The 27,632-nt window shown below is 41.7% G+C and overlaps 1 protein-coding gene across 1 annotated transcript; it reads left to right on the top strand.

The window, feature by feature from the left end:
• Positions 1-854: 854 nt before the first annotated feature.
• Positions 855-26,359, top strand: PRSS38 (serine protease 38). The gene is made up of 5 exons (XM_067730242.1): positions 855-1,026; positions 1,221-1,383; positions 1,971-2,242; positions 25,288-25,430; positions 25,907-26,359. Exons 1-5 carry the CDS (start codon positions 855-857, stop codon positions 26,159-26,161), a joined length of 1,005 nt encoding a protein of 334 aa, XP_067586343.1. The 3' UTR covers positions 26,162-26,359.
• Positions 26,360-27,632: the final 1,273 nt, after the last annotated feature.

Genomic DNA, 27,632 nt, shown 5'->3' with positions numbered 1-27,632 from the left:
CAATACCTCCTACCCTAACACATGCATTGCCTGCCCCATTAACAATATCTGTGCCTTGTTTAATTTTGCTGTGATCCCAAAACTGCTATAGAAAATAAAATCTATTTTAAAAAACGAGATATAAGAAACAGAGTAGAGGTTGGCAAACTACCTGTTTCTGTACATCTGAACTAATGTACATCTGTACATTCTGAACTAAGAATGGTTTGTACACTTTTTATTGCTTGGGGGTAAAACAAGAGAATATTTTGTGAGACGTGAAAATTAAATGAACTTCAAGTTTCAGTGTCTGTAAATACAGTTTTATTGGAATACAGTCCTGTTCATTTCCGTATGTATTGTCACAGCAGCAGAGTTCTGAAGTTTCCAGAGAGAAGGCTTAAGTAGTATAAGGCATTTTTCCATCGCTTTTTTCCCAACACCTGTATAACTTGCTCTATTCAATGGCACATTAGCAAATGTGATCAAGAAGAGGCGTGAAAAGTGTTTGTACATTTCTGGAATGCTGCAACTGAGACATGACCAAACCCCAGCTTACTGGCTGGATGTTGGGAGACACAGGACGAAATTCTTTCCATTGCATCAGCCAAGAGTGGGGAGAGAAACCAATGACCACCACCATCCGGGGAGCAAGACCACCCAGAGTCTACTGACTACCCTCTAGGGAATGAGACCACAGCGAGCCAGCCATAGCAGGGTTGGGGGGTGATGGAGGGGAGGACCATTGAGATCTGGCTCCCAGCTGAGGAGTGACAGAGCCGGTGTTTATGCTGTCACGCTTTAATGCCATCGTGTGCCTGGGCACTGTCGCATGTTTGTGACGTCACAGGTTGCGTGCTCTAGCCCTCGCATCCATGAGGCACTCCCACGTCATGGCCGCCGACCTGACCGGCCCTCGCACTGGGCCTGGAGAGTCCAGGACCCCGAGCCTCCTTCTGCTCCTCTTTCTCCTGCCTCACACCCAGGCTGCAGCCACGGCCCACAGGCACCCTGCCAGTGAAGGGGTCGCCTTTAGCCGTGATGTGGGTAGGACCCCTCCAAGCCCGGGTTGGCGGTGGTCCCTGCGGTGAATCCCGGCCTTCCTCCCCCCAAGGGTGGAGACCCAGTCTTCCGCGGCCCTCCCCCTTTTCCCTCCTCCCACTCACCCTCCTCGGCTTTGCCTGTGGCCAGCCCTGCCCTGGTGCCACTGCTACTCGCATACTCGGTCCTTCTTTCCTCAGCTTGTGGCCAGCGTCGTAGGCAGGGGAGGATCATGGGAGGCGTGGATACCCTTGAGAAAAAGTGGCCGTGGCAGGTCAGTGTGCACTATGCAGGCTTCCACATCTGTGGTGGGTCCATCATTGATGAATACTGGATCCTGTCAGCCGCCCACTGCTTTGGCAGGTGAGTGGGCAGTGCTGGATACCATTCCCATGGAGGTCTAGGGCTGCACGACCAACCACGTGGGTCACATAGGACTGGGACTTCTTGGAGGCAGGGGAGAGAGTGGGACCCAGCACACAGCTCCATCCACTACAGTTTCTTGCACAGGGCTGAGGGCTCCTTTAGGGACATCAGCTCTTCCAGAAAGGTGTGGAACCACATAATAGGATGAGAGGTGAGGAGAGGAGCCACATCTTAGATGAGAGGAGAGAAGAGAGGACAAATCACAGGATGAGAGGTGATGAAAGAGTTATCTTCATTGGCAGCTCATTGTACATCTGACAAGCTCACCATCCTGGGCTGTCCAGCAGGTCTTGGTGGGTCCCTGAATCCTCCATGGGCTCAGGTCAGGATTTTGTTGGGAGCAATTCTGCCAGACAGTCAGGTCCCTAATGTGCTGGAAGGGCTTGCTTTCCACATCCTGGCTGAGAGCTTGGATACCCAGGCTGCCATGCTCCAGGACTCCCTGAGTCTGTGATCTCATGGAAGCTCCTCTTCCCAGGTTCAAAGTGCTCAAACCACTATGCCTTTGTCCTCTGTCCCTACAGGAACAAGGTCATTGAAGCATTTGATATGTATGTGGGCCTTGTGGACCTCAGGGTTGCAGGCAATCACACCCAATGGTTTGAGGTGAATAAGGTGATCATACACCCCACATATGAAATGTACCATCCTGTTGGAGGCGACATCGCTCTGGTGCAGCTGAAAACTCGCATTGTGTTTTCCGACTCTGTGCTTCCCATCTGTATTGCACCCCCAGATGTGACTCTTTCGAACCTTTCTTGCTGGGCTACAGGATGGGGATCCATCTCCCAACAAGGTAAGAAAACAAAGTGCAGGGTCGATCCCATTATTGGAGCTTGTGGAAGGGATGATGGCTCTATGACATTACAGGAGAGAACATGTTCTGTCCATTAAGGGGTTGCAAGTATCTGAGGACTGGAATCCCTATCCATCAATCGCTATCTGTTTCTCTGTCAATGTAGAATTTTGTTTTACTCCTGGCTGGCTTTGTTGTTTACAGAGAAGTAGTTACATCTACTTTGAGTGTGGAATGAATATTTAGTATACTGAGAACACAAATTTCCAAACATAGTTTTTCTTACGATTTTAAATTCAATTTAGAGATAATCTTTTTTTAACCTATGAAAAAACATTTTATTTATTCTAATTATCCATAAAAGCCTTGCACTTTCTTTCTAGGTTTAAATCTGCATAATTTAGAATTTTTATGGTTATTTAAAAGATTATTTTTAATTGCATTTGCTAATCAGACACAGCTGTTGATTTCTGTGCATTGATCTTGTTTCCAGCCACCATATAGTACTCATTTATAATATTTTATCAGTTGATTATTTAATTGTTCTAGATTTTTTAATATCATATTTTCTTAAAATAAATATTGTTTCATCACTTCCTTTCCTATATTTTATCTTTTATTTATTTTTCTTATTGCAATGGTTAGAACCTCTAGTAGAAATGTTGCTAGGTCTACTTTTCTTGTTTTTTATTTTAATGGAAATGCTTCTAATGGTTTACTATTAAGTCTGTGGCTTGGTTTGGAGATTTCAGATTGATATCTTACACCAGTTTAAGAAAGTTTCATATCTGGTTTACTTAAGTAAAAAAACATTATTGCAGTTAAGTGGATATAAATTCAGATTAGAATGTTAAAACTTTAAATGTTAAATGTAGTCCCCATGGTAACCACAAAAGGAAATTAAGAAGGAATTTAAACATTTCACTACAAAAAATCAACTAAATGCAAAGAAGACAGGAATACAAGAAAATGAGGGGGGAAAAAAGCTATAGGTCATGTAGAAAATAAGTAGCAAAATGACAGAAGCAAGTTCCTCCTTGTCAGTAATTACTTTAAATGTAAATGGGTTAAACTCGCAAATCAAAAGACAGAGACCAGAGTTAGGGAGATATAGCCAAGATGGTGGAATAGGAAGACCCTGAGCTCACCTCTTCTCACTGGAGCACCAAAATTACAACTACTGATACAAAAACTATTGATGAGAAAGACTGGAATCCACCAGAAAAGGTTTTCTACAACTAAAGATATAAAGAAGGAACCACAAAGAGATGGATAGGAGGGGCAAAGTCATAGTATAGTCAAGACCTATACCCTTGGGTGGCTGACCCATAAACAGGAGAATGATTACAAATATGGAGCTTCTCCCCAAGGAGTAAAGGGTCTGAGCCCCACATTGGGCTCCCCAGTCCTGGGGTCATGCACCAGGAATATTTGGTTTTGGAGGCCAACAGGGCTTAATTTGGGGAGACCCAGAAAGCTGTGAGAAATAAAGACTCTTAAAAGGCACATGCAAAATCTTACATGCTCCAGGACCCAGAGCAGAAGCAGTGATTTGAAAGGGGCGTAGGTCAGACCCACCTACTGATCTTGGAGGGTCTCCCAGAGAGGCAGGAGGCAACTGGAGTTCACCCTGGGGACACAGACACTGGTGGCGCTATTTTGGGGAGCTCTTTCTACCACATGGACATTTGTGTTGACAAGCATTATTTTGGAATCCTCCATCTAGCTTATTAGCCTCAGAACTCAGCCCTGTCCTTGCCCACCAGCCTATAGTCACCAGTACTGGGACTCCTCAACTCTAGCAACTAGCTGGGCTGGATACAGGCCCATCCACCAATAGACAGGTTACCTTAAGACTTCCTGAGACAACAGCCACCACTGGACATGGCCCTGTCTACCAGATGGCTCAGGACCTGACCCCACATGTCACTGTGCAGGCAGTAGACCCAGGGCACACAAGGCCCTGCAGCCAGAGACACCAGGACACAGCTCCATCCACCAGTGGGGAGGCACAAGCCCCAGAAACCCCTGGGGCTTGTCCCTACTCATCAGTGAGCTGGCTCTGGCCTCAGGACCAGCCTCACCCACCGGTGGGTGGACAACAGGCCCAGGACAACTGCAGGCACACAGCCTACTATGGCAGGATCCAGCTCACCTTCCATCAAGCTGGCACCAGCCCTGAGACAAGCTGGGCCTGAGCACTGCCCACCAGCAGAGCAATACACAAGATTTGGGGCCCCTAGGATCTGCAACGAGAAACCCCAGGACCTGGCATCTGCCCACCAGTGGGCAGACACCAGGTCCAGATCTCCTGGCCACTGGCCCCACACACCACCAGGCGTATACCAGCCCCAGAAACACCACAGCCTTTCACCCCAGAAACAGCACAGCCTTTCACCCTATCTTGTAGAAAGCAGCCAACTCACCAGCAGACCAACACCAGCTCTGAGATATCTTGGACTCCTCAGCCAACCACCCTGGGATCCAGCCCCACTCACCAGTAGGCCAACACTAGGTCCAAGAATCTTGACCCCACAATCACCCACACCAGAACCTTGACTCTTTCCACGAGTGAGCCAGCACTAGCACCAGGACCCCACAGTGTTACTCAGGCAGCCACCTCATGACCTGGCACCAACAATCAATTGGCAGCCTCCGCACAAAGCAGGGCCTGGCAACCAATCTGACTGGGGGTCAGCCATGCCTACCAGACAGTCCTCAGAACTCAGCTTGCCACAGTAGGAGGACCCACGCAGCCCACATATGGGGCATCACTAGAGCATATAGCTCTGGTGACCAGAGGGGATTACACTGCTGGGATGCATAGAATGTCTCCTACAAAAGGCTATTTATCCAAGGTGGGAAAATGCAGTCAACATACCAGATACATAGATATTAACACAGCAAATTAGTCAAAATGAGGTGACAGGGGAACATGTTCCAAATAAAGGAACAAGATGAAACCCCAGAAGAAGAACTAAGTAAAGTGGAGATAGGCAATCTACCTGATAGAGTTCAAGGTAGTGATCATAAAGATGACCAAAGAACTCAGGAGAAGAATGGATGAACAGAGCGAGCAGTTAGATGTTTTAACAAAGAATTTGAAAATATAAAGAAGAACCAAATAGAGATGAAGAATACAATGACTGAAATGAAAAATACACTAGAAGGAATCAACAATAGATTAGATGATGCAGAGGAACGGATCTGCAAGCTGGAAGACAGAGTAGTGGAAATCAATGAAGCTGAACAGAACAGAAAAAAGAAAAAATAGAGAGAAATGAGGATGGTTTAAGAGACCTCTGGGACAACATCAAGCATACTAACAATTGCATGATAGGAGTCCCAGAATGAGAAGAGAGAGAGAAAGAGGCAGAGAACATATGTGAAGACATAATAGCTGAAAACTTTCCTAACTGGGGAAAGGAAACAGACATCAGGTCCAGGAAGCACAGAGTCCCAAACAGGATCAACCACACCAAGACACCTTGTAATTAAAATGGCAAAAAATAAAGATAAAGAGAGAATATTAAAAGCAGCAAGGGAAAAACAACAAGTTACATACAGGGAACTCCCATAAGGCTATCAGCTGACTTTTCAGCAGTAACTCTGTAGGCTAGAAGGGAATGGCATGGTGTATTTAAAGAGTGAAAGGGAAAAACATACAACTAAGAATAATCTACCTGGCAAGGCTTTCATTCAGATTTGATGGAGAGATCCAAAGTTTTACAGACAAGAAAACTTAAAAGAGTTCAGCACCACCAAACCAGCTTTACAAGAAAAGTTAAAGGGACTTCTCTAAGTGAAAAAGAGCCACAACTAGAACATGAAAATTATGAAAGGAAGAAGCTCATCAGTAAAGGCAAATATACAGTAAAGATAGTAAATCAACCACATACAAAGCTAGTAAGAAGGTTAAAAGATGAAAGTAACAAAACCATTTATATCCACAATAAGTAGTTAAGTAATACACAAAACAAAAAGAAGTAAAATATGATGTCAAAAACAGTAATCTTGAAGAAAGGGGAGTAAAAATGCAGTGTTGTTAAAATGCATTTGAAAATAAAAGATCAGCAATGTAAAATAATCATGTGTATATATAGAAGCATTATATAATGCTAACCACATGTTAACCACAAAGAAGATCTATAATAGATACATATATTTATACATCATTTATCTTGGAATATTTTGATTTCACCTTCATGTCTGAAGGATAGTTCTGTTGGATACAGAATTCTTTCTTGAAGGGTTTTTTCTTTCAACACTTTTGAGCCTGTTGTTCTACTGCCTCTGGCTTTCATTGTTTCTGGTGAGAAGTCAGCTATTAACCATACTGTTTATCACCATGTAATTGGTTGCTTTTCTCTTATTGATCTCAGGATTGTCTTTTGTCTTTGGTTTTCAGGAGTTTAATCATATTGTGTCTAGATGTGTATCTCTGTGTTTATCTTTCCTGAGGTTCAGTGAGATTCTCAGATATGAAGATTCTTTTTCATCAAATTCAGGATGTTTTGGGCCACATTTTCTTCAATTTTTTTTGCACTTCTCTCTCTCCCTCCCCCCCTCCCTTTCTCTCTCTTTCCTCTCCTCTTCTCACCTCTCTCCTTTCCCCTCTTTCTGGCAGTCTTGTTACATGTGTGTTGATGTGCTTCATGGCATCCACAGGTCTCTAGGGTCTGTTCACTTTTCTTCACTTTTTTTTGCTCTATTCTTTTTTTTAAATGAATTAATTTATTTTTGGCTGCATTGGGTCTTCATTGCTGCTCTTGGGCTTTCTCTAGTTGCGGTGAGCAGGGGCTACTCTTCATTGCAGTGTGTGGGCTTCTCATTGCAGTGGCTTGTCTTTGTTGTGGAGCACAGGCTCTGGGCACATGGGCTTCAGTAGTCGTGGCTCGTGGGCTCTAGAGTGCAGGCTCAGTAGTTGTGACACATGGGCTTAGTTGCTCCACAGCATGTGGGATCTTCACAGACCAGGGCTTAAACCCATTTCCCCTGCATTTGCAGGCAAATTCTTAACCACTGCACCACCAGGGAAGTCTATGCTCTGTGTTTTAAATTAGATAACTTCTACTCATCTAGCTTCAATTTCACTGATTATTTTTTCTGCTATCTCATATCTTCTGTTGATCCAACCTACTGAATTATTAATATTGGTTACTGAACTTTTCAACTTTAGAATTTTCATTTTATTCTTTTTTTATAGTTTTTGTATTTCTGCTAAGATTCCCTATGTGTTGACTCATTATCATGATATTTTCATTTAACTTTTTTAATGTAGTTAAAAAAATTCTTTAAACATACTTATAACAACTGTTTTGAAATATTTATCAACTAAAATCAACACCTGAGGCCACACAGAGCTTCTTTATATTGACTTGTTTTTTCCTGAATATGGGTCATACTTTCCTATTTTTTGCATAGAATTTTTATTGTTGAAAATTGGACATACATAAAACATTGTAAGAACTTTGGATTCTGATTTTCCCTGAAGGTTTTGATTTCTTTTGCTTTGTTTTGAGTAATTTGCCTGGACTTAGTTTGCAGAATCTCTCTTGTAGTTTGTAGTTGCTGAGGTCTGTGCTCATTTTTTTATTCTTAATTCTTCTATTTATTATTTTTATTCTGTCTTCCTAAGTGTCACCACTGTGTCTTAATATCTCATTGGTTAGCCAATGATTTGGGCATCTCAAACTTCTAAGTCTTCCACCTTTGACAGTGGGTTTTGTGTGGAGGCTGGTGAACACATTTAGAGTCTGTGTGACTCTTGAGTCTGCCTCAGCTTTTTTCACTGAGCCCACTTGTGCCTCCATGTTTATACATATAGTTACACAGTCATCCCAGGGATCAGTGGAGATTTATCTAGCCTTTCTATTGCTCTCTTATTTCCAGAGTCCCCATAAATTTCCATCAGAGACACTGTTCACCCCACCCAGAATGACAGTCTCCGACCAATACTGCTTTAGGTCTTCCTTGCTCATTTCCTACAAACCTAAATACTTTAAATGACAGTACAAAGTGTTGTTTTTTTCAGCTGTCCCCTCCAAGTCAAGTTCTCTCCCTCTGGCAGAAAAACTGCTTTCTCAGCCAGCCCTACCAAGGTAAAACTACCACAGTGACAGAGCAGAGATAGAGGAGTGTCAAGAGTGGTGAAGCCCCAGACAACTAGGTCAGACTTTTGCCATTGTTACCCAAAGTTCTACCAGTTGTTCATGAATAAGCACCTCTCAAGTTTCCTTTGCTTTTGTTTGACCTATGGAGCCCTGAAATTTTTAAAAATAATTTTGTTCAGTTTTATACTTGTTTATTGGAGAAAGGGTTTGCTGACCTCTTTACTCCATCCTAGCCAGAAATCTCATGTGTAGACTTATTTCTAAATTATTATTTTGTACTGTCTGTTTGCTGCTTTCTTTTAAATATTTTCCCTGTCATTCTCCCTTTCCAATAGACTGATTTCCTTTTTTTTAATTAATTAATTAATTTTATTTTGGGGTGTGTTGGGTCTGTTTCTGCATGTAGGCTTTCTCTAGCTGCTGAGAGTGGGGGCTACTCTTCGTTGTGGTGCACGGGCTTCTCATTACAGTGGCTTCTTTTGTTGTGGAGCATGGACTCTAGGCATGTGGGCTTCAGTAGTTGTGGCACACAGGCTCAGTAGTTGTGGCTTGCAGGCTCTAAAATGGAGGTTCAGTAGTTGTGGCACATGGGCTTAGTTGCCCCGTGGCATGTGGGATCTTCCCGGACCAGGGCTCAAACCCGTGTCCCCTTCATTGGCAGGTGGATTCTTAACCACTGCGCCACCAGTGAAGTCCCTGATTTTCTACATTACTTTTTTACTGTCTACTGTTCTGCAAGTTAAATTTCCAATTTTTGGGCTTCCCTGGTGGCACAGTGGTTGAGAGTCCGCCTGCTGATGCAGGGGACATGGGTTCGTGCCCCGGTCCGGGAAGATCCCACATGCCGCGGAGTGGCTGGGCCCGTGAGCCATGGCCGCTGAGCCTGCGCGTCCAGAGCCTGTGCTCCACAACAGGAGAGGCCACAATAGTGAGAGGCCCACGTACCACAAAAAAAAAAAAAAAAAAATTTCCAATTTTTAATCTTCTTGTAGCTCTTCTTAACTTTTTAACATGCACACCTGAACATACATGAGTTATGAACATATATACTCGTGTATGTTCAGTTATACATGTTATCCAAAGGAAAAAATACCCTGTTTCATATATTTATATATATGAACATATATGTTTTATTATTTCATATGTTACTTCCATTTTGTATGTTACTGTTTTCCAGTATTTTCATTCCATCTTTTTTATACAATCAAGATTATTCTCTTTTATTGCTGTTTTATACAGCACATGCTTATCTGGCTTTATGCACATGTTAATCTAATTTCTTTATTCCTAGCATTATACTTCTTTCAATTAGGTTTACTTTCCTTATTTCCAAAGAATATGTTACAACTCTTAAACAAACAAGGATTAAAGGAGAAATCACGTATTAAATTAGAAAATATTTTGAGATGAATAAAAACAAAAACACATTACCAAAACTTATAGAATGCAGTGAAATCAGTGCTCAGAGGGAAATTTATAGCTATACAAGAAGTCAGACCTCAAATAAATAGCTTCATTTTATGACTTAAGGAACTGTAAAAAGAACAAGCTAAACCCAAAGCTAGCAAGAGGAAGGAAATAATGAAGATTAGAGCAGAAAAAAATGAAATAGAGAATAGAAAAAATTAGAGTGAATGAAATAAAAGTTAGTTATTTGAATAGATTGACAAAATTAACAAAACTTTAGCTAGACTGACCACAAAAAAAAAAGATAAAGTACAAATAGCTAAAATCAGAAATGAAACAGGGAACATCACGACTGACCTTACAGAAATAAAAAGGATTATAAGATAATACTACAATGAATTCTATGTCAAAAAATTAGATAATTTACATGAAATGGGAAAATTACTATAACAGTCAAATTATCAAAACTGAATCAAGAAAAAATAAAATTTCTGGATAGATTTATAACAAGTAAAAAGATTTAATCAGTATTCAAAAACCTCTCAACAAAGAAACGTCCAGGACCAGATGACTTCACTGGTGAATACTACCAAACATTTTAAGAAAAATTAACACCAATTATTTTCAGATTCTCCAAAAAATAGGAGAGGAGCTCATTCTATGGGGCTAACATTACGCAGACACCAAAGCCAGACAAAGATGCCACAAGAAAAGAAAATCACAGACCACTATCCCTCGTGAATATATATGCAAAAATCATCAACCAATACCAGCAAACTGAATCCAACAGTATATTAGAAAGATTATACACTACAACAAAGTAGGATTTATTCCTGGAATACAAAGGAGGTTCAACACACAATAATTGATCAATGTAATATACCACATTAAAAAGTGGAAAAAAACCATATGATAATCTCAAATGATGGATAAAAAGTATTTGACAGGATCCAACATCCTTTCATAATTTAAAGAAACAGTCATAAAACTAGGGATAGGAAGATACTTCTTCAAGATGATTAAAGGCATTTATGAAAAACTCACAGCTAACATTATATTCAGTGAAGAAAGACTGAGAACTTACCCCTAATATCAGGAACAAGACAGGATGCTAATTTTCACCACTAGTGTTCTATGTTGTACCAGACTCTAGACAGATACATTAGGCAATAAAAAGAAATGAAAGGCATCCAAATAGGAAATGAAGAAGTAAAACTATCTCTCTTCGTAGATGACAGACAATAAACAAATTCAACAGATTTGCAGGGCACAAGATCAACACACACACACAAAATCAGTTTCTATACACATTAATGAACAATTGAAAAAGGAAATTAAGAAAACAATTCTATATCATCCAAAAGGAAAATTACCTATAAATAAATTTATCCAAGGAAGTGAAAGACTGGTATACTGAAAGCTACAAAACATTGCTAAAAGAAATTTTACAAGATCTAAATAAATGTAAAGACAAGTCACATTCCTGAATTGGAAAACTTAATACTGTTAAGATGTCAGCACTCCCCAAAGTGATCTAGATACTCAGTGCAGTCTCTATCAAAATTCCAACATTGTGCAGAAATGGAAAAACTGATCCTCAAAATCCTACGGAATTGGAAGGGAACCTGCATAGCCAAAACAGTCTTGAAAAAGATCAAAGTTGAAAGACTCACACTTCCTGATTTCAAAATTTTCTACAAAGCTACAATAATCAAAACAATGTGGTACTGGCATAAGAATAGATATATAGATCAGTGGAATAGTATTGAAAGCCCAGAAATAAATGCATACATCTATAACCAATTGACTTTTGACAAGGGTGCCACTCCATTAAATGGGGAAAGAGTAGTTTGTTCAACAAATGATGGTGGGACAACTGAATATCCACATTCAGAAGAATGAAGTTGGACCCCCATCTCACACCATACACAAAATTTTAAATGGGTCAACAACCTAAAATTAAGAGTTAATATAAAACTCTTAGGGGCTTCCCTGGTGGCGCAGTGGTTGAGAGTCCACCTGCCAATGCAGGGGACACAGGTTCGTGCCCTGGTCCGGGAAGATCCCACATGCCATGGAGTGGCTGGGCCCGTGAGCCATGGCCGCTGAGCCTGCGCATCCGGAGCCTGTGCTCTGCAACGGGAGAGGCCACAGCAGTGAGAGGTCCGTGTACCGAAAAAAAACAACAACAAAAAAACCTCTTAGAAGAAAACATAGGAGTAAATCTTCATGACCTTGGATTTGGCAGTGGAATCTTAGATATGCTTTGTCTTTTTTTTTTTTTTTTTTTCCGGTACGTGGGCCTCTCACTGTTGTGGCCTCTCCCGTTGCGGAGCACAGGCTCCAGACGCGCAGGCTCAGCGGCCATGGCCCACGGGCCCAGCCGCTGTGCGGCATGGGGGATCCTCCCGGACTGGGGCATGAACCCGTGTCCCCTGCATTGGCAGGCGGACTCTCAACCACTGTGCCACCAGGGAAGCCCAGATATGCTTTGTCTTAAACCTCATGTTTAAGAAATCACACAGCATGTATTCTTTTTTCTCTTTCCTTCATCCTGCTATTTGTGAGATTCATCCACATTGTTGTTCATATCAGTAGTCGTCTTGTTTTTCTGTCATTTAATCTTCCATTGTATCAACTTGGCAAAATTTCTTTTATCCATGTTCCTTTAGATAGACATCTGAGTTGTCCCCAGTTTTTAGGTCATATGAAAAAATCTACAACAAATATTATTGTATAAGTCCTTTTGTGAACAAACGTACTTGCTTATCTTGGGGATATACTTGGTAATATAGAATGTGTTGGCTATAGGGTGGGGTAATTTTAACTCTATTAGAAACTGCCAAACAGCTTTATAAACTGGTTGTGACTTTTTATATTCCCATCACCAATGTATGAGAGTGCTAGTTGCTCCACATCATTGCCAACACTTGATAGTATCAGTCTTTTTCACTTTAGCTATGCCGATCATTGTGTCGTGATAGCCTCTTGAGGTTTTATGATTTGTAGAATTTTTTATGTATTCTAGATACACGTACTTTGATAGGTATGTACATATTCTCTGCTAGACTATGGCTTGCTTTTTTTCTTTCATATGTAGGGTCTTTTGTGTCCTGCTTATGAAGATTTGCTTATTGTAAGCTCATGAAGATAATTTCTCCATTTATCCTAGAAGCATTATGAGTTTAATTTTTACCTTTAGTTATAAGATCCATCTAAAATTAATTTTTTGCATGTGATGTGAGGAAAAAAAACAAGGTTCACTTTTTTCTATATTGATATTCACTTGCTCTAGAACCATTTGTAAAGAATATCGCCTTTTCCCGCTGATCTGTATTGGCACCTTTGTCAAACATCTTGTGACCGTATGTGTGTGGGTCTACTTCCAGGCTTACTATTCTGCCACATGGATCTCTCCAGTACAACAGTGCTGTGTTTACCATAACTTTATGATGAGTCTGGTCTTAACACATCCTCCACAGTTGTTTCTCTTCTTCAAGATTATCATGAGCATTCTGGGTCCTTTGCGTTTCCATATGAATTTTAGAATTAGTTCCCCAATTTCTACAATAAACCTGCTAAGATTTTGAATGACTCATTGTTTTCCATGGCTCTTGGCACTGTTCTCTGAGATATCCTGCTCCTTAGCTACTTCTTAAAAGGGCCTTGAAAAATACCACATTGAGCAAATTTCCCAGCCTCTCCTGGGGCCCAGAGCCTTTTCGACATTTCGAACATCACACTACCTTTTAGCCCAGACTGGCAACACTTTTACATGAACAGGTCTTGAGCTGTGTGGTCCTGCTGGTTATGGCTGAGCTTGCCTGTGTATTTAATGGTTGTCTCTCTATGGGCTGGCCTGTGACAGACTGAGCTGGAGTGCTAGACTCTGATTCATGCATCTTTCACTGTCCAGCAGGCTGCCCAGAAAATGTACACAGGCAGTGGTGGAGAAACACAACACCTTTTTTAAAACATCTTTTTGGAGTATAATTGCTGTAGAATGTCGTGTTAGTTTCTGCTGTATAGCAAAGTGAATCAGCTATATGTACACATATATCCCCATATCCCCTCCCTCTTGCATCTCCCTCCCATCCTCCTTACCTCACCTGTCTAGGTGGTCACAAAGCACCGAGCTGATCTCCCTGTGCTATGCGGCTGCTTCCCACTAGCTATCTATTTTACATTTGGTAGTGTATATATGTCAATGCTACTCTCTCACTTCGCCCCAGCTTCCCCTTCCCCTTCCCAGTGTCCTCAAGTCCATTCTCTACATCTGCATCTTTATTCCTGTCCTGCCCCTAGGTTCTTCAGAATCTTTTTTTTTTTTTTAGATTCCATATATATGTGTTAGCATACAGTATTTGTTTTTCTCTTTCTGACTTACTTCACTCTGTATGACAGACTCTAGGTCCATCCACCTCACTACAAATAACTCAATTTCATTTCTTTTTATGGCTGAGTAATATTCCATTGTATATATGTGCCACATCTTCTTTATCCATTCATCTGTCGATGGACACTTAGGTTGCTTCCATGTCCTGACTATTGTAAATAGTGCTGCAATGAATGTTGTGGTACATGACTCTTTTTGAATTATGGGAGAAACAAAACACTTTTTGAAGCCTTTGCTTGCAACACTTCTGCTCAAATCCCATTGACAAAGCATGTCATGTGGCAAAATTCAGACCTAAGGACTGAGAAAATACATTACACCTCTCAATGGGAGTGACTGCAAAGACATATGGCAAAGGGCATATATGTAGGAAAGTATGGAGAATTGGATTAATTAATGAAATTCATCTCCCCTCAGTTTATAGTTTACTGCTTAACAGATAAACACTTAACATAGTATAACTCCATTTCCCCCTTCAATTCCTTATGCTATTGTTCTATATTTTTCTTCTGCACACTATATTGACATTATTGTTGCTTTAAACCTTCAGTAATCTTCCAACATACTTTTCAATAGTCTCATTTTTAACCTCATTCAGGAAATGATTGACCCAACGCTCAAATTCAGTTTACTCTGAAACCAGGACCACTCATCTCCTAGCAATATTTCTCGTCCCCCAGGTTTATCTTACAAATCTCTGCACCCCAACCTCTGCAGGGGAACGGGGGGATGCACACCCACGATCTCTGTAGGCCCAGATCATATGAATTCTCCACGATATTCTCATTCTAGGAGACCTTTCCCAAGTTCATCCCAGTCCTCTCTCCCTTATCAGACATCCAGTGTCATTTCATATGTCTGGTATCTGTCTATCTTGCTTTCTTTGGCCATCAGGGGCAGAGGATGGGAGTCATCCTAATTCATGGTTCAAAAAACATTATTCATTGGTTCATACGTGATCCTCTTTATGTTTGTTTGTAATAATATAATGCATACCTATGTAAACATCTCTCAAATAGGGAAATTAGTACAGTGTAACTTGTATCTGCTTTATGATCCTGACCCTCTTGGGTCTTCTCATTTGAGGGAACTTCTTAGCACAAATCTTTTTTTTTTTTTACTGTGTTAAAATACACAAAATATAAAATTTACCACCTTAACTGTTTTTAAGTGTTCAGTTCAGTGGTGTTAAATACATTCACATTGGTGTGTATCCATCACCACCATCCATCCCCAGGATTCTTTTCATCTTGTAAATCTGAAACTGTATACCCATTAAACTCTCTCTCTCTATATATATATATATTCTTTTTCAGATATTTTTTCCATTACAGGTTATTATAAGATATTGAATATAGTTCCCTGTGCTATACAGTAGGTCCTTGTTTATCTATTTTATATATAGTAGTATATATATCTCAGTTTGTCTCCCCCCACCCCCACTATCCTCTTTGGTAATCATAAGTTTGTTTTCCATGTCTGTGAGTCTATTTCTGTTTTATAAATAAGTTCATTTGTATCATTTTTATAGATTCCACATATAAGTGATATCATATGATATTTGTCTTTGTCTGACTTACTTCACTTAATATGATAATCTCTAGATCCATCCATGTTGCTGCAAATGGCATTATTTCATTCTTTTTATGGATGACTAATATTCTACTGTGTATATATACCACATCTTCTTTATCTATTCATGTGTCAATGGACATTTAGGTTGCTTCCATGTCTTGGCTATTGTAAATAGTGCTGCTATGAACATTGGGGTGCGTGTATCTTTTTGAATTACTCTGGGTGATATGCCCAGGAGTGGGATTGCAGGATCATACGGTAACTGTATTTTTAGTTTTTTAAGGAACCTCCATACTGTTCCTCATAGTGGCTGAAGCCACCAACAGTATAGGAGTGTTCCTTTTTCTCCACACCTTTTTAGCATTTATTATTTGTAGTCTTTTTAATAATGGCCATTCTGACTGGTGTGAGGTGATACACCAGTAGTTTTGATTTGCATTTCTCTAATGATTAGCAATGTTGAGCATCTTTTCATGTGCCTGTTGGCCATCTGTATGTTTTCTTTGGAGAAATGTCTATTTAGGCCTGCAAAATTTCATTCCTTTTGAAGGCTGAATAATATTCCATAGTGTGCATACACCACATTTTGGTAATCCATTCATTAGTCAGTGGACACTTGGGTTGCTTCCATGTTTTAGCTATTGTGAATAATGGTGGTATGAAAATGGATGTACAAATAGCTATTTTAGCCCCTGCTTTCAATTCTTTAGGTATATACCCAGAAATAGAAGTACTGGGTCAAATGGTAATTATATTTTTAATTTTTTGAGCAACCTCCATTCTGTTTCTCATAGTAGCTGTACCGTTTTATATTCCCACCAAGAGTGCACAAGTGTTCCAATTTCTCCACATCCTTGCCAACCCTTGTTGTTTTCTGTGTTTTGATGGTAGCCATCCTTATGGGTGTGGAGTGGTATCTCATTGCAGTTTTGATGTGCATGTTGAGCATCTTTTCATGTGTTGATTGGCCATTCATATGTCTTCTTCGGAGAAATGTCTATTTGAATTCTTTGCCCATTTTGGAATCGGGTTGTTTGGGTTTTTTTGTTGTTGAGTTTTAGGAGTTTTCTATATATTTTGGATGCTAATACCTTATAAGATATATGATTTGCAAATATTTATTCCTAGACCATACGTTGCCTTAAAAAGGCAACTGTGGATAGTGTCTTTCGTGTACAAAATTTTAAAATCTTCATGAAGTCCAGTTTGTCTATTTTTTCTTCTGTTACATGTGCCTTTGGTGTTGTATCCAAGAAATCACGGCCAAGTCCAATGTCATGAAATTTTCATCCTATCAATATTTTTAAATCTATTGAGATTTAATTTGTGGCCTAAAATATGGTCTCTCCTGGAAAATGTCCCACGTGTACTTGAGGAAAATGTTTATGCTGTTGTTGGGTGGAATGTTTTGTATATGTCTATTTTATCTAGTTGGTTTATTGTGTTAAGTCCTCTGTTTCCTTGTTTATCTTATGTCTGATTGTCCTATCCATTATTGTGGGAGAGGTATAGAAGTCTGCAAATATTATTGTAGAACTTTCTATTTCTCCCTTGAATTCTGTCAGTTTTTGTTTCATATATTTTGATGTAAATATTTATAATTGTTATATCTTCTTGCTGTTTAGAGTCTTTTATTAATATGTAATGTCCTTCTTTGTCTCTTATAAACTTTTTTGATTTAAAAATCTATTTTTTTTTTGCTGATATTAGAATAACCACTCCTGCTCTTTTTTGGTTACTATTTGCATGAAATATCTTTTTCCATTTTTTCACTTTCAACTTGTTTGTGCCTTTGGATCTCAAGTGACTCTTGTAGTCATCATATAGTTAGGTCACGTGTTTTTAATCCATTCTGAAAATCTCTGCCTTTTGATTGGAGAGTTTAAGTCTATTTAGATTTAAAGTAATTATTGATAAGGAGGGACTTACTTCTGTCTTTGTGATACTAGTTTTCTATATGCCCCATAGCTTTTTTGTTTCTAATTTCCTGCATGACTATTTTTTTGTATTTAGTTGACTTTTTGTAGTAAAATGTTTAAATTTCTTTCCTTTTGTGTATATTTTATAGCTATTTTCTTTGTGATTATCTTGGGGATTACCTTTAACATTCTAATTGGAATTTACAACAGCTTAACTTCAATAACATACAAAAACTCTGCTCCTTTAGAGTTCCATCCACAGCCAGTCTGGTTGTTGATGTCACAAAATTACATCTTATACATTTTGTGCTCCCAAACATAAACTAACAATTCTTTTAAATGCATTGGTCTTTTAAATCATGTAGAAAACAAAAAGTGCAGTTACAAAACATTGCTACAATAATATTGGCTCTTGGGGCTTCCCTGGTGGTGCAGTGGTTGAGAGTCTGCCTGCCGATGCAGGGGACACGGGTTCATGCCCTGGTCCGGGAAGATCCCACATGCCGTGGAGCAGCTGGGCCCGTGAGCCACGGCCACTGAGCCTGCGCGTCCGGAGCCTGTGCTCCACAACGGGAGAGGCCACAACAGTGAGAGGCCCACATACCGCAAGAAACAAACAAAAACAAATGATATTGGCTCTTATCACTAACAATGTATTTATTTTTATCGAGATCTTCATTTTTTCATATGCCTTTAAGTTACTGTCTAGTGTCCTTTTTTTTTTTTTACCTGCAGTACTCCCCTGAGCATTTCTCGCATGGCAAGTCTAGTGGTCACAAACCCACTCTACATTTGTTTATCTAGGAATTTCTAAGAATAGCTTGGTTCCTCCCCACTTTGGAGAGACACTTTTGCCAGATTAAAATTCTTGGTTTGACAGTTTTTCTCTTTTATCACTTTAACTATATCTGTCCATTGTCTTCTGGTCTCCAAAGTTTCTGATGAGAAATATACTGATAATCTTATTGAGGATCCCTTGTATGTGATGATTCTCTTCTCTTTTACTGCTTTCAGAATTCGCTCTTGGGCTTTGGCTTTTGAAAGTTTGATTATAGTGTGTTTCAGTGTGGATCCTTTTGAATTCATCTTTCCTGGAGTTTGTTGAGCCCCTTGGATTTTTATATTTATGTCTTTCATTAAATTTGCAAAATTTTCAGCTATTATTTCTTAAATACTCTTTCTGCCCCTTTATCTCTCTCTTCTCCTGGGACACCCATAATGTGTATGTTGCCTTCTTGATGGTGTCCCACAGGTCCCTTAGGCTCTGTTTGCTTTTCTTCCATCTTTTTTTTTGTGGTACGCGGGCCTCTCACTGTTGTGGCCTCTCCTGCCATGGAGCACAGGCTCCAGACACGTAGGCCCAGCAGCCATGGCTCACAGGCCCAGCCGCTCCGCGGCATGTGGGATCTTCCCATACCGGGGCACAAACCCGTGTCCCCTGCATTGGCAGGCGGACTCTCAACCACTGCGCCACCAGGGAAGCCCTTCTTCCATCTTTTTTATTTCTCTTCCTCAACCTCAATAATTTCTATTGTCCTATCTTCAAGTTCACCGCTTCTTTCTTCTGCCTGCTCAGAGCTGCCTTTGAATCCATCTAGTGAAGTTTTCATTTCAGTCATTGTACTTTTCAGCTTTGGAGTTCCTTTTTGTTTTGTTTTGTTGTTGTTGTTGTTTGCGGCACGCGGGCCTCTCACTGTTGTGGCTTCTCCCGTTGTGGAGCACAGGCTCCGGACGTGCAGGCTCAGCAGCCATGGCTCATGGGCCCAGCTGCTCCGTGGCATGTGGGATCCTCCCGGACCAGGGCACGAACCCATGTCCCCTGCATTGTCAGGCGGACTCTCAACCACTGTGCCACCAGGGAAGCCCCTCCTTTTTGTTTTGTTTTTAGATTTTCTATCTTGGTTGATAGTTCCACTTTGCTCACACATTATTTTCTTGACTTTCTCCACATCTTTTAGTTCTTTGAGCATTTTTAAGACCATGTTTTAAAGTTTATCTAATATATCTGCCTTTATGTCTTTCTTAGGGACAGATTCTGTTAATTATATTTTTCCTTTGATTGAGCCATTTCCTGTTTCTCTGTATGTCTTGTGGTTTTTTTTGTCAAACACTGGACATTTTAATCTAACAATGTGGTAGCTATGGAAATCAGATCCTCCCCCTTACCCAGGGTTTGCTGGGTTTAAAAAAATTTGTGTGTGTTAGTGATTGTTGTAGGCTGTCTCTGTGCAGAGGACCAGTCTGAGGTTGAGATCTTATGTTTTTTCTGAACCTTTACCTGGGCATGCATGGTTACTTTCTAATTTTCCCCATATATTCAGTTGCTTTTGAATGTCCTAATCTTTAATGTCTGGATCCCAAAAACAGAAAAATGAAGGGAGAAAAGGGCCATGGCCCCATAAATTCCCTAGAAGTCACTTCATCTGGAGCAGTAGGTGCTTGTGACAATTGGGAGAGATGCAACAACAATGGCTGCCTCCCTCTTTGTGTGTACCTCTGTGATCAGAACAGCAATCAAAGCACAGATCCCCAATATACAGAGGACAGGGTCTTCTTTGCTCACCTTGGCTCTCACATGCTGTGTGCAAGCTCTCCAGGAATATGTGTACAGCCGCCTGTCCCAGGGGTGGGGGTTTGTAGCTGTTACTGTGCTAAGAGCTGAAATTGACTAAAGTTGACTGCAATTTACCCTCCAAGCCTTCAACAGATTCTAGAGCTCCAAAATACTTACATCAGACAAATTCTGCCAGTGCAGTTGTCCTGGTGGGAGACAGATTCCGTGTTTCCTGCTTGGCCATCTCCCAGGATCCTCTCCACAAATCTCTCACAGACAATCATGGTATATACATGGATTCCGGGGCATAGAATCCACTACCCCTCAGGAACTAATGCCACAGATTGGGAAGGTTGGACCTAAATAAAAGAATGGCAGGTTCCATTCTCTTCTAGCTGGAAGCTGCCTTTATATATCTTCTCATCCTGTATGAGACCCTGGGCCTGACTTACCCTTCATTCAAGATACAACCACAGCATTATGGCCTTCCCTCAGCAGAACTCAGTGAGAGAACCATCTAGAATGCAAGAACATGCTCTAGGATGCACAAATCAAAAGTGGTCCAAGGGCTTCCCTGGTGGCGCAGTGGTTGAGAGTCTGCCTGCCGATGCAGGGGTCACAGGTTCATGCCCCGGTCCGGGAAGATCCCACATGCTGTGGGGAGGCTGGGCCCATGAGCCATGGCCGCTGGGACTGCGCATCCAGAGCCTGTGCTCCACAACGGGAGAGGCCACAACAGTGAGAGGCCCGTGTACTGCAATAAAAAAAAAGTGGTCCAAGTAACCCTAGGGCCACCTAATGCAGTTTTGCAGTTTCTCAGTCAAGGCCAACAAACCAAAAATAACTAGAAAGTAGCCCCATCTTTATTTAGGTCGCTTAGATAACATTACATGCGTTCTGACTTCAATACAATACATATTTCTTCTTTATTTCCCTCTTCTCCTATTCCACACCAGCAAACCTCTGAAAATTACCAACAAAAAGAACTCTCTGACACTCAGCTCACAAGACCACACTGTTTCCCACTCACTCACCTCTTCTTTGAATGTTCTTCAGTGAGCTTCTCTGGTCTTTTTTCTTAGCTTTTAGGATTGTTTCTTTTTCTTATAAACATTCGTGAAACTCTCAAATCAATACATTTAACATTTTCATCATCTCAAAAAGTTTTCTTACTGCTTTGCAGCCAAACTCTTTCTTCTAAGGTAAGTATTGTTCTCATTTCTGTCCCCATTAATGAGTTTTATATTTTTGGACTTTATATAAATGGAGTTACAGTACTCTTTTGCTCAATATACTCTGTAAGATTTATTCATGTTTTGCATGTATCATTAGTTCCTTTTTGATTATTGTTGAGGAATATTTAATCACATAAATACCAAAATTCATTTGTCTATTCTTCTGTTGACTGACATTTGGGTTGCTTCAGTTTGGGGCTATTGTGAATAAAACTCTTATGAACATTCTCTTACAACTCTCTCTACATATGTGCTTTCATTGCTCTTGGGCGCATACATGACAATGTGTTTACTTATTTATGCAGTTCTGAGAAACTACAAAGGATTTCCCAAAATGTATGTACAATTTTACACTGTCAGCAATGAATAAGAGTTACAGATCTCTTTGTCTGAAGAAGTCTTTATTTTACCTTCAGTTTTGAAAGATAATTCTAGATACAGAATTCTGGGTAGATGGTTTTCTGGTTTTAATTTGCTTTGCAAGAGGCTGCTTCATTTTATTCTGGTTTGCATAGTTTTTGATGATAAACTTGTAACTCTTATTCGTGATATTCTGTATGAAATATTTCCCCACCCTCCCTGTCTTCAGGCTTTTCCTTGACTTTTTTTCTCAGCCATTTGACTATGATTCTTTCTTTCTCTTTCTTTCTTTCTTTCTTTCTTTCTTTCTTTCTTTCTTTCTTTCTTTCTTTCTTTCTTTCTTTCTTTCTTTCTTTTCCTTCCTTCCTTCCTTCCTTCCTTTCTTTCTTTCTTTCTTTTCTTTCTTTCTGCCATGCGGCCTGCAGGATCCTATTTCCCTAACCAAGGATTGAATCCATGCCCCCTGCAGTGGAAGGGCAGAGTCCCAACCACTGGACCACCAGGGAATTCCATTGACTATGATGTTTCTAAGTGTATGTGTTTGCTTGTTTTATTCTGGCCTGGGGCTCTCTGAACTTCTTGAATCTCTGGTTATTATAGTCTTTAATTTTGGAAATTTCTTGGCCATTATATTTCCACATATTTCTTATCCCCTGTACTCTCTTCTTCTGGGAATAATTCCACATATGTTATGCTGCTATTGTCCCACAGCTCATAAGTGCTCTGTTTTGCTTTATTCCCCACTCTTTTCCTTTTGTGTTTCAGCATGGGTAATAGCTATTAACCTATCTTCACATTAATTGATTTTTTCCTCATTTGTGTCCAGTCTGCTGATACACCCAATGAAGTAATTTTTTAATCTCTGATAATGTGTATTTCTGGCATTTCCAATTGGTCCTTTTTTTTTTGTAGTTTCCATATCTCTGCTTAAATTCTTCATTCTTTTCATGCTTGTTGTTTACTTCTTAATAATTTCTTCAACATATTAATCATAGTTATTTTAATGTTCCTTAAATATACTTTCAACATTTTGGTCATCTCTGGGCCTGACTGTATTCAATGTTTTATATCTTGACAGTGGGTCCAGTGTTTTATTCCTGCCTTCCCCATACCTTTGTGTCTGTGCATGTGTGTGTGTATATATGTGTATCTTTTAATTTTTGGTTGAATGTTAGACATTATAGAAGAATATTTAAGACTAAAGTCTCTGTATCCCAAAATAGGCATTCCTCTTCTTCTGCCAAAGCATTAGTAGGGTGGGACAGGGCTGATTCAGGCTAGTGAGAACTTGAGCTGGGTTGTGGCTTCTGTTGTTGCTCTTACTGACTTCAGAGCACCAGAGGCCTCAGGTCCCTCCATGGTGGGCTGCTGCAATGTTGTGCTCTGTGTGAGACCTGGGGCGTTTCTCTGTTCCTGCTTCACCCTTCACTTCACCTCACTCTGTACATCCACAGCACATTTTGCCTGCCCTCCAGAAGAAAATTGCTGTTCTTGGTATTCATTACTAGGCTGCTATTGAGAAGGAGAAACTTGATCCCCTGACCCAGCCTCAGCCTCAGGCAGAGCTGTAGGTCTTAGATTTGGAAATGGACCTCTGTGCACCACTACTCTACCTTTGGGGCAGCTAAGCTCTGCTTTGTATCTGTGATGGTTCTGAGAGAATCTAGACCCTGCCCTCATGTTAGCAGACCTCTCGTATTACTGATGTGGGCTCTTGGCACCTCAGATTTTCCAGGGATGTAGGGCTTGTTTCTACTCTTCCTCCAGAATAGTCCACCTGTACCAGGTCCTGAGGGCAGGAGTATGTGGTGGCCCCCCACACACAACCAGTAGAAGGCTTCTGCTCCACATGTGAGTAGGGAAGCAAGCTGTGTTCTTACAGGTCCCCAGTGGTAGTGGTCATTTTCTGAACACCTGCACTGAGGTGCCCTCTCTGTGGACCCCTGCCGTGCCCTGAGTATATTTCATGAGCTGCTAGTGGAGACCTAAGGGAAAGACCTACCAGTGAGTGCAATCCTCCTCTTGTCTGATTTCTCATCATTCTGAACTGGCACACTAGCCCACAATTGAAGAACTCATTGAAATTACAGCTAGCTGACTTCTCCCTTCCACTTCTGTGATACACCTCTTCCTTTGTGCTGTGCTAATAATTGTGCAGAGCTCATCATTCTGGCCCTCTGTCCACCTGGTTCCATGTGGGCCTTGGCATCTGTGTAAGGGATATTTTACCCTGCATCTACACTGTTTTCACTCAATGTCTTGGTTGCTCCACAAGACTCTCCACTCTTGACTCTGGGAACTGTGAAGTCTAACCTGGCCATTCTGCCCTTCCTGTGGAATTGTACATTCTGCACACATGGCTCGGGGTCCAACGGCAGACTTGGGGCACTGAGGCCCCCTGTGTTCCCTCTAGGGTCCTTCTCTCTGGAGCACCCTCCTTCTGGCATCTGCCTTTGCGGATTCCAACTGCCTGTGCTCCTCCTCATGCCACAGCCTGGAGTGTGCCCCAGGCAGGATGATGGGGCCCTTGTAGACCTTGCCTCATCTGTTCTCTTTGCTCAGGGGCCACAGCCCTGCCCTGACTCAGGTCCAATGGGAAATAATTGCCTGCTGGGTAGACATGTTTACTGCTAGCTTCTGGTAGAGGGAAGTTCACTCCCAGTCACCCCACTGTGGGCACAATGAAAGGCCTCAGGTAGATTTTTAGCTGGCTTAGTATTTAAAAGTATTTCCTAACTGCATTTCACTGTGTTCCTTCTCCAGCATCCCCCACCCTGAGTTTTTTGACTCCTTCTATTGCTCTGCATTCCTATTTGCAATCATCTAATTCTTCCATGGCTCCTCTCCTGATATTAACTTGCCAACACAGCAGCAACCGCAAACACTGCTGATATTCTGCTTCCCATTTTCTTCCTTCGAGGTACACATTCGTTAGCTCTAAAACTGATTCCGCACCTACCGCAGGCTATGCCATCCCCAAATACATGCCCCCACTTGATACCCAATCGTTTGAGTCTTTAACCTGTGAGAACAGCTCCTCTCCAGGTAGAGCAGGCCCACTTGCACATTGGTCAGGAAAGTGCAAGTTTTCTGGGAGCAATTACTATATCCATTGGCATAGACAAGGACACATGGAGTGACAACCCACAAAAATTGGAGGCTACTTTCTTGCACGCACTGTGTCATGTGCTCACTCTCACCCAGGGGCTCAGCTGATGGAGCTGTTTGCACTTGAGCCACGGCAATGGGAATGTAATGGGCTGAACCAAGTCCTGGCTCTTACATCTCTCTTAGGAAGTGTCATGTGACATATGTTTAAACTTTATTGACCAAAGCCTGAGTCCCCATTGCAGAGAAAGGAGCCATGTGGAGGGTGGGAGTAAGAGAAGGAACTCCAGTGTGAGCCCACTAGGCCTTGGGGCTTGGTGTGCCCTGTGGAACAGGTGTGAGAAGACCATTCACTGGGCCTGCACTCCTTTCTGACAGGAGACACTTCAGACAAGCTGCAGGAGGTGCAGCTGCCTCTGGTCCCATTGCCCCTATGCCAGATGCTCTATGGACACACGTCCTACATTCTGCCGGACATGCTGTGTGCCGGGGACCTCAGGAACATGAAGACTGCTTGTGAGGTACAACCCACTGTGGGGGCGGGAGGCTAAGCCCAGGGATTTCAGATCTTCCATCTGCTTTAAGCCCGGGGCACTTCTGCCAGTTGGGTAGGTGGTCCCAGACCACCTGGCTCCTGTGGGGATCAGAAGTACATCTCCATGCAGCCATGGGTTGAGTGGGAAGCCACAGGGTAGCTTATGTGCAAATGGAACACAGGCCTCAGTCAGGCCCTGTGGACCCCAGTGCTGGCCAGAGCAGCCCAGGGCTCCACGTCTGCCCAGGGGCCATGCCTGCTGACTGTCACTCCATAGCACCCACCCTCTACTTGCAGGACAATGCAGTGAACACTGCTTGCCTGCAGCAGGGCCTCTTCACTGACAAGGTGGGGCTGCATGAGTGGCAGGATCCTGGCCCCATCCCACAGTGTTGGCACTGGGCCACCCTCATGCAGGAGGCCCCAAACTCCCAGTTCACAAGAAACTCCTCTTTTTTCCAGGGTGACTCTGGGGGCCCACTTGTCTGTGAATTCAACAGCACCTGGATGCAAATTGGAGTAGTGAGCTGGGGGCGTGGTTGTACATACCCTATGTATCCTGCAGTTTATGCCCGAGTCTCCTTTTTCTCAGAATGGATTCGTTATCACATAGAAAACACACCCTTACCTCTTCAGCCACTCCCTACCCTCTCCTCCACTCTGGGGGCTGCCATCAATGTCCTTGTGACTTCACTGGCTGTCCTGTCAATGTTGTAAGGACCACAGCCCTCATCCAGCTTCTTCATGGCTGCATGCCTCTGTTCCTACCCAGCTCCAGCCGAAGTCTTCACACACCTGAGCAAGGTGTGGGCAATCAGCCAGGCCCACATGCAAGGTCCAAGAGGAGGCTGACCAGGGCCACACCCAGGAAGGCAGAGGCTGGTCTCATCACAGAAGGGCAGGGGTACATGGGAGAGCAGAGCACATTGGTTGAGTGCTCTGGGCACCTGAGATTTGGTAAGATATTAAATATTTACAAAGCAAGTGTCCCAGAAGTCTTATGTTCATCTTTCTATCCAGAGTGCAGGCTCCCTCATGCACACAGAGTATGTTCATCACCCTGCCTTATCACAATGACAGGCAGAAGGGTGAGAGGAGAAGGATAAACCAAACTGCAGCATCTCTGGAAAGGATAGCCATACAAACCCTGGTGTCTGGATATAGAATCCAGGGTGTGACCAAAGCCAGGGCAAAGGGAAGGTCGTCATCTTAAAAACTTAGACCTATCAATATCAAAGAGTTTTAAATATTCAAACATCTAATTTGGAAAATGGAAAACATGAGCTGAGAGTCGGCACACGAAACTAAAAAAGATAAAAGCAGAAATAAATAGCCAAACATCAGAAAACACTAAAACTAGCATTTTAGAAATATAGATTTTGAAAAAAAATCAAGAAGTAGGAAAATAAATCACGAATATAATCAAGATATAATGTGAGGGGACTTCCCTGGTGGTGCAGTTGTTAAGAATACGCCTGCCAATGCAGGGGACACGGGTTCGATCCCTGGTCCGGGAAGATCCCACATGCCGCAGAGCAACTAAGCCCGTGTGCCACAACTACTGAGCCTGCACTCTAGAGTCTGCGAGCCACAACTACTGAGGCCCGCGCACCTAGAGCCCGTGCTCCACAACAAGAGAAGCCACTGCAGTGAGAAGCCCGCGCACCTCAATGAAGACCCAATGCAGCCACACACAAAAAGAGATATAATGTAAGACCAAAAATACACAAAACAAGAAACGACAATTAAGCGCAGAAAATTTAAGAAATCATGAGAGATACTGTACACCTCTATATAAATAAATTCAAAATGAAAAGTATCACTTTTTAGGAAATAACTAATTTACCAAAACTAACCACAGTAGAGACAGAAGACTAGAGACCAGTTTCCATAGAAGAAATGGGGAAATTTAAGAAAAAATTCTCCATCCTAGTAAAAGTCCTTAGCTGAGATGGCCTCCTTGGGAATCATATCAGACCTTCAACCACAGGATTGTCCCAGTGCTGTCCATGCTGTTCCAGACACAGACAAGGGAGCAGAATGTTGTGAAGACAAAAACTGATCACACAGAAAACAATTAAGACAATCCAACTTGTCAATTAAAAAAAAATCCTGATGAAAGATTAACAAACAATTCAACATTATTTTTTAAATAGTACATTATAATCATGTAGGATTTATTCCAGTA

This window comes from Pseudorca crassidens, chromosome 3 (assembly GCF_039906515.1).
Source record: "Pseudorca crassidens isolate mPseCra1 chromosome 3, mPseCra1.hap1, whole genome shotgun sequence".
Taxonomy (NCBI): domain Eukaryota; kingdom Metazoa; phylum Chordata; class Mammalia; order Artiodactyla; family Delphinidae; genus Pseudorca; species Pseudorca crassidens.
The sequence above is the reverse complement of the archived record's forward strand: the minus strand, read 5'-3'. Positions and strand labels throughout refer to the sequence as shown.